The following is a 13,850-nucleotide window of genomic DNA, read 5'->3' as shown; positions in this document are numbered from 1 at the left end:
TGGGATCACATTGGGAGATTTTGGACAGGGAAGTGATAGAATGTGATTTACCCTTTTAAAGATCACTGGATGCTGTGTAGAGAACTAACTTTAGGAGGGTAAGAGTGGGAGTCAGGAAACCAGTTTGGAAGCTGTTGTAGTATAAATGAGATGTTGGTGATTTGGTTTGAGGTAATTGTGGAGAAGGCGGTGTGGTTGAATTTGGGACATATTTTGAAGGTAGAGCTAATGGGACTTACTGATGAATTTGATACGGGGCTTGAGGAAAAGTCTCAAGGAAGCATGTTAGATTTTTGTCCTGAATAATTGGATGAATGGCAATACCATTTACAGGGGTTGGGAAGACTGGAAGAAGAAAATCAAGAGCCCTGTGTTACAGTTGAGATGCCTATTAAATGTCTCCAGTCTCTCTTCTCAGTGCATGCTGTTTTACTCTGAAGTGTCAGCTGTATTGAATGTTTACTTTGACTTTTCATCTTCCTTTTCTCTAGAACATGGTTTCTCACTTGCTGGTTCCCAAGGCTACCTCCTGCTCATCCTTAATGTTTTAGTGTAAAGTCAACTTCCTCAGGGAGATTTTTCCCAACTATTTGATTAGGCTCTGTCTCCTGCTCTGTGTTTCCATGAATATTTATCGTTGTTTATTGAAATTACTTGTCAAATAGTTCATTGTCTTATTTTGACAGACTGTCCGTTCTGTGGGAGTAAGACTGTGTTTCTCTTGTTCTTTGCTGCCTTCCTGATTTCTGGTGCACAGTATCACTCTAAAACTTTTGAAGGAATAAATGAGATACTCCTGAGGGATGAATAAGAATTTGTCAGATGAAGAGATGAGGTGGGGAGGGAGAAGGGGCCAGAAGTTAAGCAGATGGGAGGAAAGCATATTTCAGGCAAAGAGAATGTAAAGTTCAGAAAGACCGAAGAGCCAGGTACTGGACGTTCAGTGTAGCTGTGGGGCATTGTGGAGGGAGACGAAGCCAGAGATGTGAAGAATGTGATGTGAAGTTCAGAGTCTGAAGAGTCCTCGTGCTATGCTACTGTCACAACTCTGGATCCTAGGTTTCTTGGCTATAAATGACATGTAAGGGCAATGATAGTGCTTACAGTTCTGGTGAAGAAGGAGATTAAATGAGATAATGAAAAACAGCACAGTGTCTAGCATGTGAAAGTGCTCAACAAAAAGCTATTGTTTTACAGTAGCAAAACAGTTATTTAAGGGGCATAAGATGACATTTTAAAAGATATATACTGTATGTAAGTAACCTGCCCTCTTCTACAGTTACATGATTTATTAAGAATGGGTATGATTTTTGTTATTGTTGTTATTTGTAGCATTGGCAGTTCTAATGTATAATAGAGAAGGAAAAACCTAAGGGTTTTCCTTTTTTTTGGTAGAAAGAACAGAATATTTCCAAGTATGAGCAAGTGTACTTAAAATTAGAACATTTCAAACCATTTATCTTTAAAGACACAAAATACTTATTTCTAGCTAGGTATTTTAACTTGGGAAAGTGAGTTTATTTGCCTGTGAACCTTAAAATTTATTGAAAGTATTTCTTTAGATGATGATTTCACTTTATATTTTAATAACTGTAGAATTTTCTTAACTATTTCTGACTTTTCATTTTCATTAAGATGCTTTTAGTCTCTGAGCTTACAGAAAATGGATTATTGTTTCAGTTTTTGTTACTGAATACCTTAAATTGTATTTGAATTGTGGGATCATGATCAGTGTTGAACAATTCTATGTTACAAAATTCTCTATAATTATTGTGTTGTCTTTTAGGTACAACAGAAAGAACATCCAGATCTGAAAGGGCACTCAGAAGAAAGGTGAACAATTAACATACTCTAAAATATACTATCTTAATGGTTTCTGAAGTTCTAAAGTGAGGCAAATATTCATGATGAGGCAAGAGGGTACATCCCAGGAAAGGTTCTTAAGGGGATGTTTACTTGGTGACTACCACAGTCTTGACTCTAGCCGTGGACTGGTCTTTGTCAATACCCTGAGAATGGACCATCTTTGAGAGGTGGACACACCCACATATTCCCAGAAAACAGGTGGGAATATAGAATTCTAAACCAGAATATAGAATTATTTTGATGTTTTTAACAGTCATACACCCTGGGATGTATGCATTAATCTTACTAGTTTGTTTTCACTCTGTGAGCATCTCTGTGGAGGAATCCAAATTATAAGGTCACTTGGCAGGAAGTCAGAACAAAGGCGTATTAGTTGGAAGTTAAATGGCATCAAATTATAGTTGTCTAAAGTAGTCATTTCCATAGGAATATTACCTGGTTCCAGGACATACTACACTAGTTTCGATATTGCTTAGATGGGTATAGCCACATTTTGTCTCTTTAAACCATACTTTAGTATTTTATATATATAGGTATTGTGATTGACTAAGCTGTCATATAGCTATTCTGTGGGCCTAGAAAACATGTAATTTCTTAAGTATTTATTCAGTTAGTTTAACCTTACTTTACTTGTTTCCAAGTTCTCAGTGTTACCTCATGTACTGACTTTATCAAAGAAGTTTTATAAATCATTTCAAAATATTCATAAACAAAATGGGTAAAGTTTGCTTATCAATAAATAAGTTAGGGAGAAATTGTACCCTAGAGGGTTTGAGGAAGTAGTGCAGAAATATTTCGGTAGATTTTGTGTTTTTTTCATTTGAACAGCAGCAGCTTTGTGGGATTTTACATAGGTTGCAATTCTGCTAGTGTTTCTCTTAATTACATGTGTTCTTTTGCTGTAAAATTAAAATACATGTTCATATTTAAAATATTAAACTGTTTTATGTTTCTTAGGCACTACCTCCTAGGACAGAGAAAATGGCTGTTGACCAGGACTGGCCTAGTGTTTACCCTGTTGCAGCACCATTTAAACCCTCTGTAGTACCTCTTCCTATTCGAATGGGTTATCCAGTAAAAAGAGGGGTGCCCATGGCAAAGGAAGGAAACCTAGAACTTTTAAAGGTAAGATAAGTTATTGGATCATTGGCTTATATCTAAATAAATGGTGATCCTCCTCCCACTCCCTTTATACTTCTTGTTTAACAGCTTATTGTATTTTAATTTTAATTTTTTTCCCATTTAGTAATGGATGTTGTATTTTGATTAACCGTTGTTAAAAAGACTCAAAGAACCCTAGGCATTTCAGAATGTAATTAATTTGTCCTTTGGCTTCCCTTTTGCCTTTTTCTTTTCTGTTGTATATTTTTTTATTGTACCTTTTTATTGTATCTTTCAAATGGAACTAAGAAAAGCGAAATAATCTAATTTGAGATTGAGAACTGGGGGGTGTGTGTGGAAGATTTCACTTTTAAAAGAGATTTTTAAACTTTCTGTCCAGAAAGGTAGAATATTATTTAATATTATTGTTATTGTCCTTAAACTTTATTGCTTGAAGCAAAAGAGGTCATATTAAATGCCTCAGTTGGTAGCATCAATAGTGATTTATGAACTGTGAGTTTTTAAAGAAAAAATATATATGCTTAGCCTGGGAATGCATGTCTTAGATGGTTTCCTTTTATATACAATGGAATTATCATCAGCAGATTGTTTTCCATTAAATGAGAGTCTTCTTGAAATACAAAGAAAAATTTAATAAAAGGTGATGGTGAAAAATTAGATGGTAATATGGGAAAGGGGTTATCTGCTGCTGGAGACGGGTAAATTAAATTTGGAAATAGGAATGTTTTAGGAGACATAAGAAAACAAACATTGAGGAAACTAGTTTTTTCTTCAAGTGAAAGAGGAGATGTGAGTTTAAAGATAGGTCTTTGGAAAATATCATTATCAAGAAGTATCTAGTAAATGTAATTATTTATTTGAGAGAGGGTAGCAATATATTTGTAATAATGCTAATGGTTGTCAATGGTATTTAAATAAACATAGAAATCCAAACATTTAACGCATGCCATCCCTTTTAAGAATCACCTATATGCCTAGTCCAGTGAAATGGTTTATTCCTAGTGAGTTCCACTGGATAAGTTTATTAACTGAGCTAATACATGCAAAGTGCACAGAACAGTTCCTATATAAATGTTATGTAAGCATTAGCAATTATTTTTTCCTTTTATGATTTTAAGATTATATTTTATGTTTCAAAAATAAAAGTGTAGAAAAATGAAGCCACATAGTCCATAGTTCCAATTTTCATTGCCTATTTTCTCTTGATTAAAATAAACATTTTCTGATCCACACTTAAGATTCTAGGCATAATGTTTGTAATAACTTTCTACATGTTTAAATTTTTCTTTCAAAATTAGTCTATTTAACTAAATTTTCTCTTAAATTGCTTAACATTATCAAGAAGTATCTAGTAAATGTAATTATTTATTTGAAGGAATTAAATCTCTGACCTTTACTGAACTTCCCATTGGTCCTGCAAATGATTAGGTAGCCTCTTAATATATCATCATATATATATTCCCAGCTTCATTAAATTGTTCAGTTAAGATTTGATAGCTTCATTTATTCATTCAGTTCTAAAATTCTATTAATTACAAAGTAGAAAATGTATCACAGTGCTATATAATCCAGGGGAATTAGGATGATTACACAATGATCTGTGTCCTTAGGTGCCTTCAATTCTGTAAGGGAAATATATACACCTGGCAGGAAGAACACTATAAAAATGTTTATTTTTTCAAATGTCATTTTAAGACACTTGGTACTGAATCTGTATTTCAAGGAATTTTTTTTCTTGAATTCACACCACCTGTGGCATAGGATGTGGTAGTGTAAAAAACCACCACATTTTATTTATGATAAGCCTTGTTGGGCCTATGATTTAGTTATATGAGCAAATTGCCTTTTTCATGTTTTTAAGACAGTTGGCTAATTTATCCTTTAAATTTCTCTACTTTAGATCCCCAATTTTCTGCATTTGACTCCTGTAGCAATTAAAAAGCATTGTGAAGCTCTTAAAGGTAAGTGGTTGTTTTGTTACATAACTGACTTTGAACATAAAATTAAGAATCTCATTTCTAACAATAAAGGGGTCGATTCATCAAGAGGATATAATGTTTGTAAATGGTTATGCACTCAACTTTGTAACACCTAAATATATAAAGCAATATTAACAGAACCGAAGGGGGAAATAGATAGCAATACAATAATAGTAGGGACTTCACTACCCCATGTTCAACAATGGATAGGTCATCCCGACAGAAAAAAATAAGGAAACATTGGACTTAAACTACACATTAGACCGGATGGACTTGATGTTTGTGGAACTTCCACTCTGTTCAACAGCAGCAGAATATACTTCTTCCTCAAATGCACAGGAAAAGTTCTCCAGGAAAGATCGTGTTAGACCACAAAAAAAGTCTTAATAATTTAAGAAGACTGATATCATATCAAGCAACTGCTCTGACCATAATGGTATGAAACTAGAAATCAGTTACAAGAAGAAAACTGGAAAATTCACAACTACATGGAGATTAAACAACATGCCTTAAAAAACAGTGAATCAAAGAAGAAACCAAGAGAAATAAAAAAATATCTTGAAACAAATGAAAATGGAAACACACCATACCAAGACTTACAAGATTTAGCAAAAGCAGTTTTAAGAGGGCAGTTTATAGCAGTAAATGCCTACACTGAGAAACAAGAAAGATCTCAAATAACCTAACTTTATACCTTAAAGAACTAGAAAAAGAAAAACAAACTAAGGCCAAAGTTAGTGGAAGGAAGGAAATAACAAAGATCAAAGTGGAAATAAATGAAATGGAGACTTAAAAAGCGCAATAGAAAAGATAAATGAAACTAAGAGCTGTTTTTTTGAAAAGATAAAATATGCAAACCTTTAGTTAGACTCACCAACAAGAAAAGAGAGAGGACTCAAAATTATAAATAGAAGTGGAGACATTTTAACTGATAACACAGAAATACAACAGATCATAAAAGACTACTGTGAATAATTAATTACACACCAACAAATTGGAAAATGTAGCGGAAATGAATAAATGTCTAGAAACATAGAGCCTACCATGAGCGAATCATGATGAAATAGAAAATCTGAACAGACTGATTACTTGTAAGGAGAGTGAATCAGAAATCAGAACTCTTCCAACACAAAAGTCTAGAACAAGATGGTGTCACTGGTGAATTCTAAACATTTAGAGAAGAATTAATACTAATTCTTCTCAAACTTTTCCAAAAAAATTGAAGAGGTGGGAACACTTTCAAATCCATTTTACAAGGCCAGCATTGCCCTCACAGCAAAGCCAGACAAGAACAGTGCAAGAAAAAAATGTCAAGCCAATATCTCTGGTGAACATAGGTGCAAAAGTCCTCAACAAAATATTAGTGCACTGAATTCAACAGTACATTAAAAGGATCATATACCATGATCCCATTAAGTGGGATTTATTCCAGGGATGGAAGGATGGTTCAGCATCTGCAAATCAATGTGATATGCTGCATTAACAAAATAAAGGACAAAATTATATAACCGTTTCAATAGACGCAGGAAATGCATTTGACTAAATTCAGCATCCTTCAATGAGAAAAACTCTCAACAAACTATATGCCTCAATATAATATAGGTCATATATGACAAGCTCACAGCTAATATTATACTCGCTGGTAAAAAACAGAACGCTTTACTCCTAAGATTAGGACAAGACAAGGACAAGTCACTTTTATTCAACATAGTAGAAGTCCTAGCCAGAGCATTTAGGCAAGTAAAAGAAAAGACATTCAAATCGTAAAAGAAGTAAAATTGTCTCTAATTATAGATGACATGATATCGTATGTAGAAAACCCTGAAGACTTCACCAAAAAACTGTCAGAACTAATAAATTCAGTAAAGTTGCAGGATACAAAATTAATGTACAAAAATCAGTTGTGTTTCTATATAGTAACAGTGAACTGTCAAAGATAAATTAAGAAAACAATCTCACATAAAAAAGAATAAAATACTTAGGAATAAATTTAAATAAGGAAGTGAAAGATCTATACACCAAAAACTAAGACATGATGAAAAAAATTGAAGATACAAATAAATAAAAGATAGTCTGTGCTTGTGGATTAGAAGAATTAATATTTTTAAAATGCCCATACTGCCCAAAACCATCTATAGATTCAGTGTAATCCCTATAAAAAATTCTAATGGCATTTTTCACAGAAATAGAAAAAAATAATCCTAAAATTTGTGTTGAATCACAAAAGACCCTTAGTAGCCAAAGCAATCTTTTTCTTTTTCTTTTTTTGTTTTTAACTATATCTTTATTGATTTCAGAGAGAGGAAAGGATAGGGGGAGAGAGAGAGAGAGAAACATCAATGATGAGAGAGTCATTGATCAGCTCCCTCCTGCACGCCCCTGACTGGGGATCGAGCCTGCAACCCGGGCATGTGCCCTGACCAGGAATCGAACCCCGATGGCCTGGATCCTAGGTGGACACTCAACTGCTGAGCCACGCCTGGCCGGGCAAAAGCAACCTTAAGAACAACAAAGGTGGTAGCATCACACTTTCTGATTTCAAATTATATTACAAAGCTATCATAATTAAAACAATGTTATTGGCATAAAAACAGATAATTGGAACAGAGTAAAGAGCCTGGAAATAAACCCAGTATGTATGGTCAATTAACTTATGACAGAGAGGCCAAGAATATATACTGGAGAAAGGACAGCCTCTTCTTCCATAAATGATGTTGGGAAAACTGGATAGCTTCATGCAGAAGAATAAAACTGGACCCCTATCTTGTACCTAACAGGAAAATCAACGCAAAATGGATTCAAGACTTGAATGTAACACCTGAAACCATAAACTCCTAGAAGAAAACAGGGTGGGGGGGGTTGTCAGGATGGGTGAGCTCCTCGATACTGTTTTTAGCAATGATTTTTTTGGATTTGACACCAAAAACAAAGGCAAAAAAAAAGCAAAAATAAGTGGGATTACATCAAATTTAAAAGCTTCTGCAGAACAAAGGAGACCATCCACAAAATGAAAAGGCAGCCTACAAAATTGCTAGAAAATACTTGCAAAATCATATATCTGATAAGGAATTAATACCCAAAATATCTAAGGAACTCATAGCAAAAAAACAATTTAAAAATGGATAAAGGAACTGAGTAGACATTTTTCAAAGAGGACATAACAAATGTGCCAAGCTACATGAAAAAGTGTTTAACATCACTAATCGTCAGGGAAATGCAAATCAAAATACAATGAGTTATCACCTCACACCTATTAGAATGGCTATCAGCAAAAAGATAAGAGATAAGTGTTGGCCAGGATGTGGAGGAAAGGGAATTCTTTTGCACTGTTGGTGAGAATGTAACTTGGTACAGTGTCTATGCAAAACAGTATGGAAGTTCCTCAAGGAATTAAAATTAGAACTATCACGATTCAGCGGTCATACCAATTATTCGAAGGAAATGAAATCACTATCACGAAGAGTTATCTGCACTCCCATGTTCATTGCAGCATTATTCATAATAGCCAGGATATGGAAACAACCTAAGTGTGTCACTGAATGAATGGATGAATTTTTAAAGAATATGTTTTATATTATTTAATATTTACTATATATACATATATATAGAGAGTATATGTGTGTTATATATGCTCTATGTATAGTACGTGCATGCATATACACATATATAATGAATTAATCATCTGAATATGAATATACTTCCAGTTGTGGATTTATTGATTTTGAGCAGTAGCTATCTGTTCTTAGATATAAACATAGATTTCACTCACTTCTACATGCATGGAGCTAAGGGCAAAGAACTTTTTTTTTTTTGATGGTTTTATGTATGTTCTCATAATATGTACATATTCCAATTTAATTTCTGATCTCATTTGCATTGGACTGTATCTAGAATAAACAAATTTGAATTGTTTTAGGTTCATAACTGTTATATTGAATAGTTATTGAATATGTAATTTAAGAATTAGTGCCTTAGGATCAAGTCTCATGCTGATTTTAAAATGATGTATAAATGCTCAGTATACTTGTTAAGGCTTTTCAGCAAAAAATGAAATCTAGAAGCACTTTATACGTAGCTTGATTATGCAGGAAAGAAAAATAGTAAACATGATTATGATGAAAGTTTAGCTTTTGTGAAGAAGAGATAAAGAGGTCTTGAAAAGTGCGAATAATTATCTTACTCTTGAAATAAGGGAAGAAAGAAAATCTCTTCTGTCTCCTTTCATTTGTCTAGTCTTCTGTTTTGGGACATTAGGGTGCTTTTCTGTCCTGTTAGGTTATATGTTTCTGTATTTGTATTAGACTGACACCACTGTTAAAAATTTGCGTTCCGTTTGGAACAAATGATATATCACTTTTTGAATCTTTTGTAAATCCAATTGATAAATGCATTACACTGATAAATTCCATTTTTAAAACATTATTTTTAAATGTGCATTTATAATATAGAAGAAACTGGTCATTGTAATGTGATATTTCTAAACTGCTTCGTAGTTTTTAAATGTAAGGCTTTCATACAGTACATTCAGAAGAGTAGCATTATATTTTACAGTGCTTGAATGTTTTAATCTTCCCTTAATTTTGCCTTTACACTTCTGCCAGCTTCTGGATTTAGATTGTATCTTCCAAATAATTCAAAGGCTTTTCAAATATTTCTTCTCAGTTTTCTTCCAAAGTAGGTCAGTTTGGATTTTATATCTAACTTGCAGATGGAAAATCTGAAGCATAGGAAAGTTAGGTAATTTACCAAAATTTTAATAATCAGTGGCAGAAGTTAAGTAAAAACCAAAGTCTTCTGCAGTCTAGTCATTACTCTACCTATCAGATGAATAGAGGCTAACAGAGGTCTGTTAGGTACTTTCCAGTTGGTTGTATTCTTTTAAACATGTAATCAGGTCATTTAATATACAGGCTGTAGTTATCATGTGGTGAGTGAAATGACTTATTCAAAGTTTAAAAAAAAAAGATTCAGTACAAACTCAGGAATTCATAAAATTCCCCAAACTAGTCTCTCTTATAAAGTGCTTGCTTGGCAGTGTTGCATCTTATAGTGTAGGATGTTGGAATTAGTCCATGATAGGAATGAAATTACCTCAATAATCTTGCTCTGTTCATTTTATTTAAATGTCGAATTGTTCTTAATTGCAAAGATGTTTCTTTCCCTTCCATATATCTGAGTATTGATCTCTCTTACAGGGTGTTTAGGGAATGGTGTGAGCTGTATACACTTAATTTGCTAACATATAGTTAGTCCTAGATCTTAGAAAGTTTCTCTAACCCAAAGTGACATTTTGCTGACTCTGATATTAAAGCCTAAATGGGGAGTTAAATATAGTATCTACTATAAGAAAATGGTGAGCTTGGGGAAAATGCTATTGGCAAAGTACCTTTCACTGTTAAATCATTTCCTATAAGAGTGCATGTGTCTGCCTGTGGTTGTGACCATCCTCTCCCGCAGTCCTGCTTGTTTGGAGAAAGCAGGGATCTCTGAGGTCTGGTGTGTTTGACCTATGGAACCAGTTACTTTTAGCTAGCCTTAGAATGAGTCTGTTTAAGGAATGAGGTTTCCATTGAGGTGAACCTGATAGTGCCGGAAGGTTTTCATCCCAAGCTGAGCACCCTCTGTCACACTAACTTGATAGGAATATGGCAAAATGAAATCATCTACCTACCTGTGGAGCCCCCTCAATACGGAAAGCTGTGGGAAGCTAGGATCTATTTCTTTTCCTTCTAAGGTTGTTCCTCCCCTCCACCCCTCCCCCCCTCCCCCCCCCCCCCCGAATTGAGACCTCAGTTTCCACTTCTGTGCTGTGGAGATAGATAGTGGGCCGTGTTCCCACTGCTTAGAATTTCTTCTCTTGCGGCCCAGGTCTCAGACCCAATCCCACCTCCTCTCTAGGCTAGATGTCTTGCCTGAATATGAGGATAAGTCTGTACCTCTTAATTGTTAGCCCTAGTGGCCCAGAAGTCACAGAAGAAACATGAATTACTGTAAGGACCTATTTAAGGATGACCTAGGCTTTTGTACCTTTTTATCTTGAGGCCCTCTTCAACTCAATTTCTGAAAGATTGTTAACCACATCTCAGTTTTCTCTTGGAACTTTTTTTTTTTTTTAAAAATCCTTACCTGTTCACCTGAGGATATGTTTTTATTGATTTCAGAGAGAGAAGAAGAGAGAGAAGAGAGAGAAACATCATTGCCTCCTGTATGTGTCCCAACCAGGGATCGAACCCACAACCTTTTGGTGTAGGGGACAACGTTCCAACTGATTGAGCCACCCAGCAAGGAATCTCTTAGAGCTTTTTCAGAACTTCTTTCAATCCCTTCCGCTAATCTTTAGTAACCTTCATTTGGGAGTGAATACTATTATCTGTTGTCTTGAATACAGTAATTCTCTGGGCACTATGAACTGTTTGGTGTTAGTTGGTGAGGAGGAATTAAACTGTCCCATAACGTATTTGCAAAGCTATAATAGCTTCCAAAGTCACAGTTCCCTTTTAACTGAACATACTGCTCTCTCCCAAACATGAACTATTCAAATCATTCTCTGAAATTCCCTAATAGGATTCACCTAAGAAGAAAAGAGAGGAGGGTTGATAAATCTGTAAAGTGCAGAATAGAATCTGTTCTTCCATTTCATGTAAACTGAGAATGATCTCTCAATAATTTGATTTTGTCTGGTAGCATATGTTACAATGAGAATTTACTTGCAAAATTATAATTGAAATAATTTTTTTAATTCTCAGATTTCTGCACTGAGTGGCCAGCTGCACTAGACAGTGATGAAAAATGTGAGAAGCATTTTCCAATTGAAATTGACACAGCTGATTATGTTTCATCAGGACCATCTATTCGAAACCCCAAAGCACGAGTAGTAACCTTAAGGGTAAGAGATAGTTTAAAAAAAAAAGAATTATTATAATACATTACTTAAAAAGATATCATTTTGTATGTATTATTATAAAATTGGTACATATTTATTATAGAAAATTTAGGCATATAAAAGTGTTTGGAGAAATCTCCAAAAGGATCAACTAAAATGTCCTAGCATGCAGATGTTGGTCTCTAAACACTAATGTCCACTAAAAGATATCAGAGATCCTTGGAGAAATAGCTAAATCCGGGTCTGGGATAAGAAATACTTGAGGTGAGACTGGGCCATCTTGTTGTGCCAGAGTGCAAGAAAATTTTCCAGGGCTAATGGGATTATAAAGAAAAGGCCATAGGAACCAACTTAAAACAGTTCCCACAGACTGAAGTTAAGATATAGAATAATTTTATTTGATCAAAACTTACTGAACATACCCACCTACAGATTACCTGTTGAAGAGAAAAGCAAAAAACAGGTAATTTCACAATGGAAAGATCAGGTTGTGAGCCTCTAAGCCTAGTGATCAATTTCAGCATACTAAGAATGAGGCAACCAAAAGCTGTGTACGCTCATGTAATGTAATATAAAATATATAGCAATGTCTGTCAAGTGTCCCCATCAAATCATCTTACTGTAATCTAATCAGTTTCTTAAATCTAACTTCCACTTTATATGAAATAGAAGAGATAGAGGAATAAGATAAATAACATGAAGATACATTCAGACCAATTGAGAAGGTAGGAAATGCTACAGGATAAAATACCTACCACTTTAAGAAGCCTGTCATTGGGGGAGTGGGGAGTAAAAAGAGGAGTAGGGAGGCCCTTTGCTGTTCTAGAGTTAAAAAGATGTAAGAAACATGACAAGCAAATGCAACAGACTTTGATTAGATTCTGGTTTAAACAAAAACTATTTATGAGGGGTGGAGGGGATCAATGAGGGGAAAAGGAGACATCTGTAATACTTTGAACAATAAAGATAAATTAAAAATAATAAGAAAAAAACATTTTGGTGAGACAATTTGGGAAATTTGAGTGTGGAGTAGATATTTTAGATGATATTAAGAAATTATTCAAACTTTTGTTAGCTGTATTAATTACATTGGAATTTATAAGAAAATCTCTTTTAATTTATAGAGAACACTGAAGTATATTAGTGTAAAATGTCAGAAATTTGTAATTTTAAAGAAACACTTAAAACCACAAATACATACACGTGTGTGTTAATACATGAAGCACTCAATATTTTGAATTTGTCAATATTAAGTACTAAAGTTGTCATGTGTGTTTATTATACTACTTTCTCTATATCTCCATACATTTGAAATTTTTCATAATAAAAGTTTCAGTAAAAAACAATTTGGCAAAGTAGCCAAGTGAAAAGTTATAAAATAACTATGTCATTTTTGACAAAGGCTGCAAGATAATTCAATGAGGAAAGAATAGTCTTTTCAACAAATAGTGCTAAGACAGTTGAGTATGTATGTGTAAAAGAAAGAAGTTGCACCCTTACCTTACACCATATAAAAAAATTAATTGAAAGTAAATCATAGACCTAAATGTAAGAGACAAAACTATAAAACTCTTAGAAGAAAACATTGGACTAAGTCTTCCTGACTCTGAATTACACAATCGTTTCTTACATATGGCACCAAAAGCACGAGACCAAAAAAAAATACATATACTAGGCTTTATCAAAATTGAAACTTCTGTACTTAAAAAATACACCATCAAGAATGTGAGATGACAACTCTTGGAATGGGAGAAAATATCTGCAAGATATCTGATAAGGAACTGGTACCCAGAACACATAAAAAACACAACAATGAAAACATAAATTACTCAATTAAAAGATGGGCAAAGGATTTAAATAGACATTTCTCCAAAGAAGATATGCAAATAGTCAATAAGCACATGAAAAAATGCTCAACATCATTAGGAAAGTGTAAACCAAAATCACAATGAGATACTACTTCATGCCCATTAGAATGGCGAAAACTAGAAGGTCTAACG

General features: G+C 34.0%; 1 protein-coding gene across 1 annotated transcript in view; it reads left to right on the top strand.

Annotated features, from left to right (window-relative positions):
- MRPS35 (mitochondrial ribosomal protein S35) overlaps nucleotides 1-13,850 on the top strand; it is a 28,973-nt gene that overhangs the window by 1,586 nt on the left and 13,537 nt on the right. The window contains exons 2-5 of the mRNA XM_087814744.1: nucleotides 1,787-1,833; nucleotides 2,824-2,991; nucleotides 4,889-4,949; nucleotides 11,714-11,853. Coding sequence (XP_087670870.1) covers nucleotides 1,787-1,833; nucleotides 2,824-2,991; nucleotides 4,889-4,949; nucleotides 11,714-11,853 — 416 coding nt within the window. The remainder of the gene's footprint in view (nucleotides 1-1,786; nucleotides 1,834-2,823; nucleotides 2,992-4,888; nucleotides 4,950-11,713; nucleotides 11,854-13,850) is intronic.

The sequence above is a fragment of the Miniopterus natalensis genome, chromosome 2 (genome assembly GCF_054644295.1).
Source record: "Miniopterus natalensis isolate mMinNat1 chromosome 2, mMinNat1.hap1, whole genome shotgun sequence".
Classification (NCBI taxonomy): domain Eukaryota; kingdom Metazoa; phylum Chordata; class Mammalia; order Chiroptera; family Miniopteridae; genus Miniopterus; species Miniopterus natalensis.
This window is presented reverse-complemented; position numbering and strand designations above follow the sequence as displayed.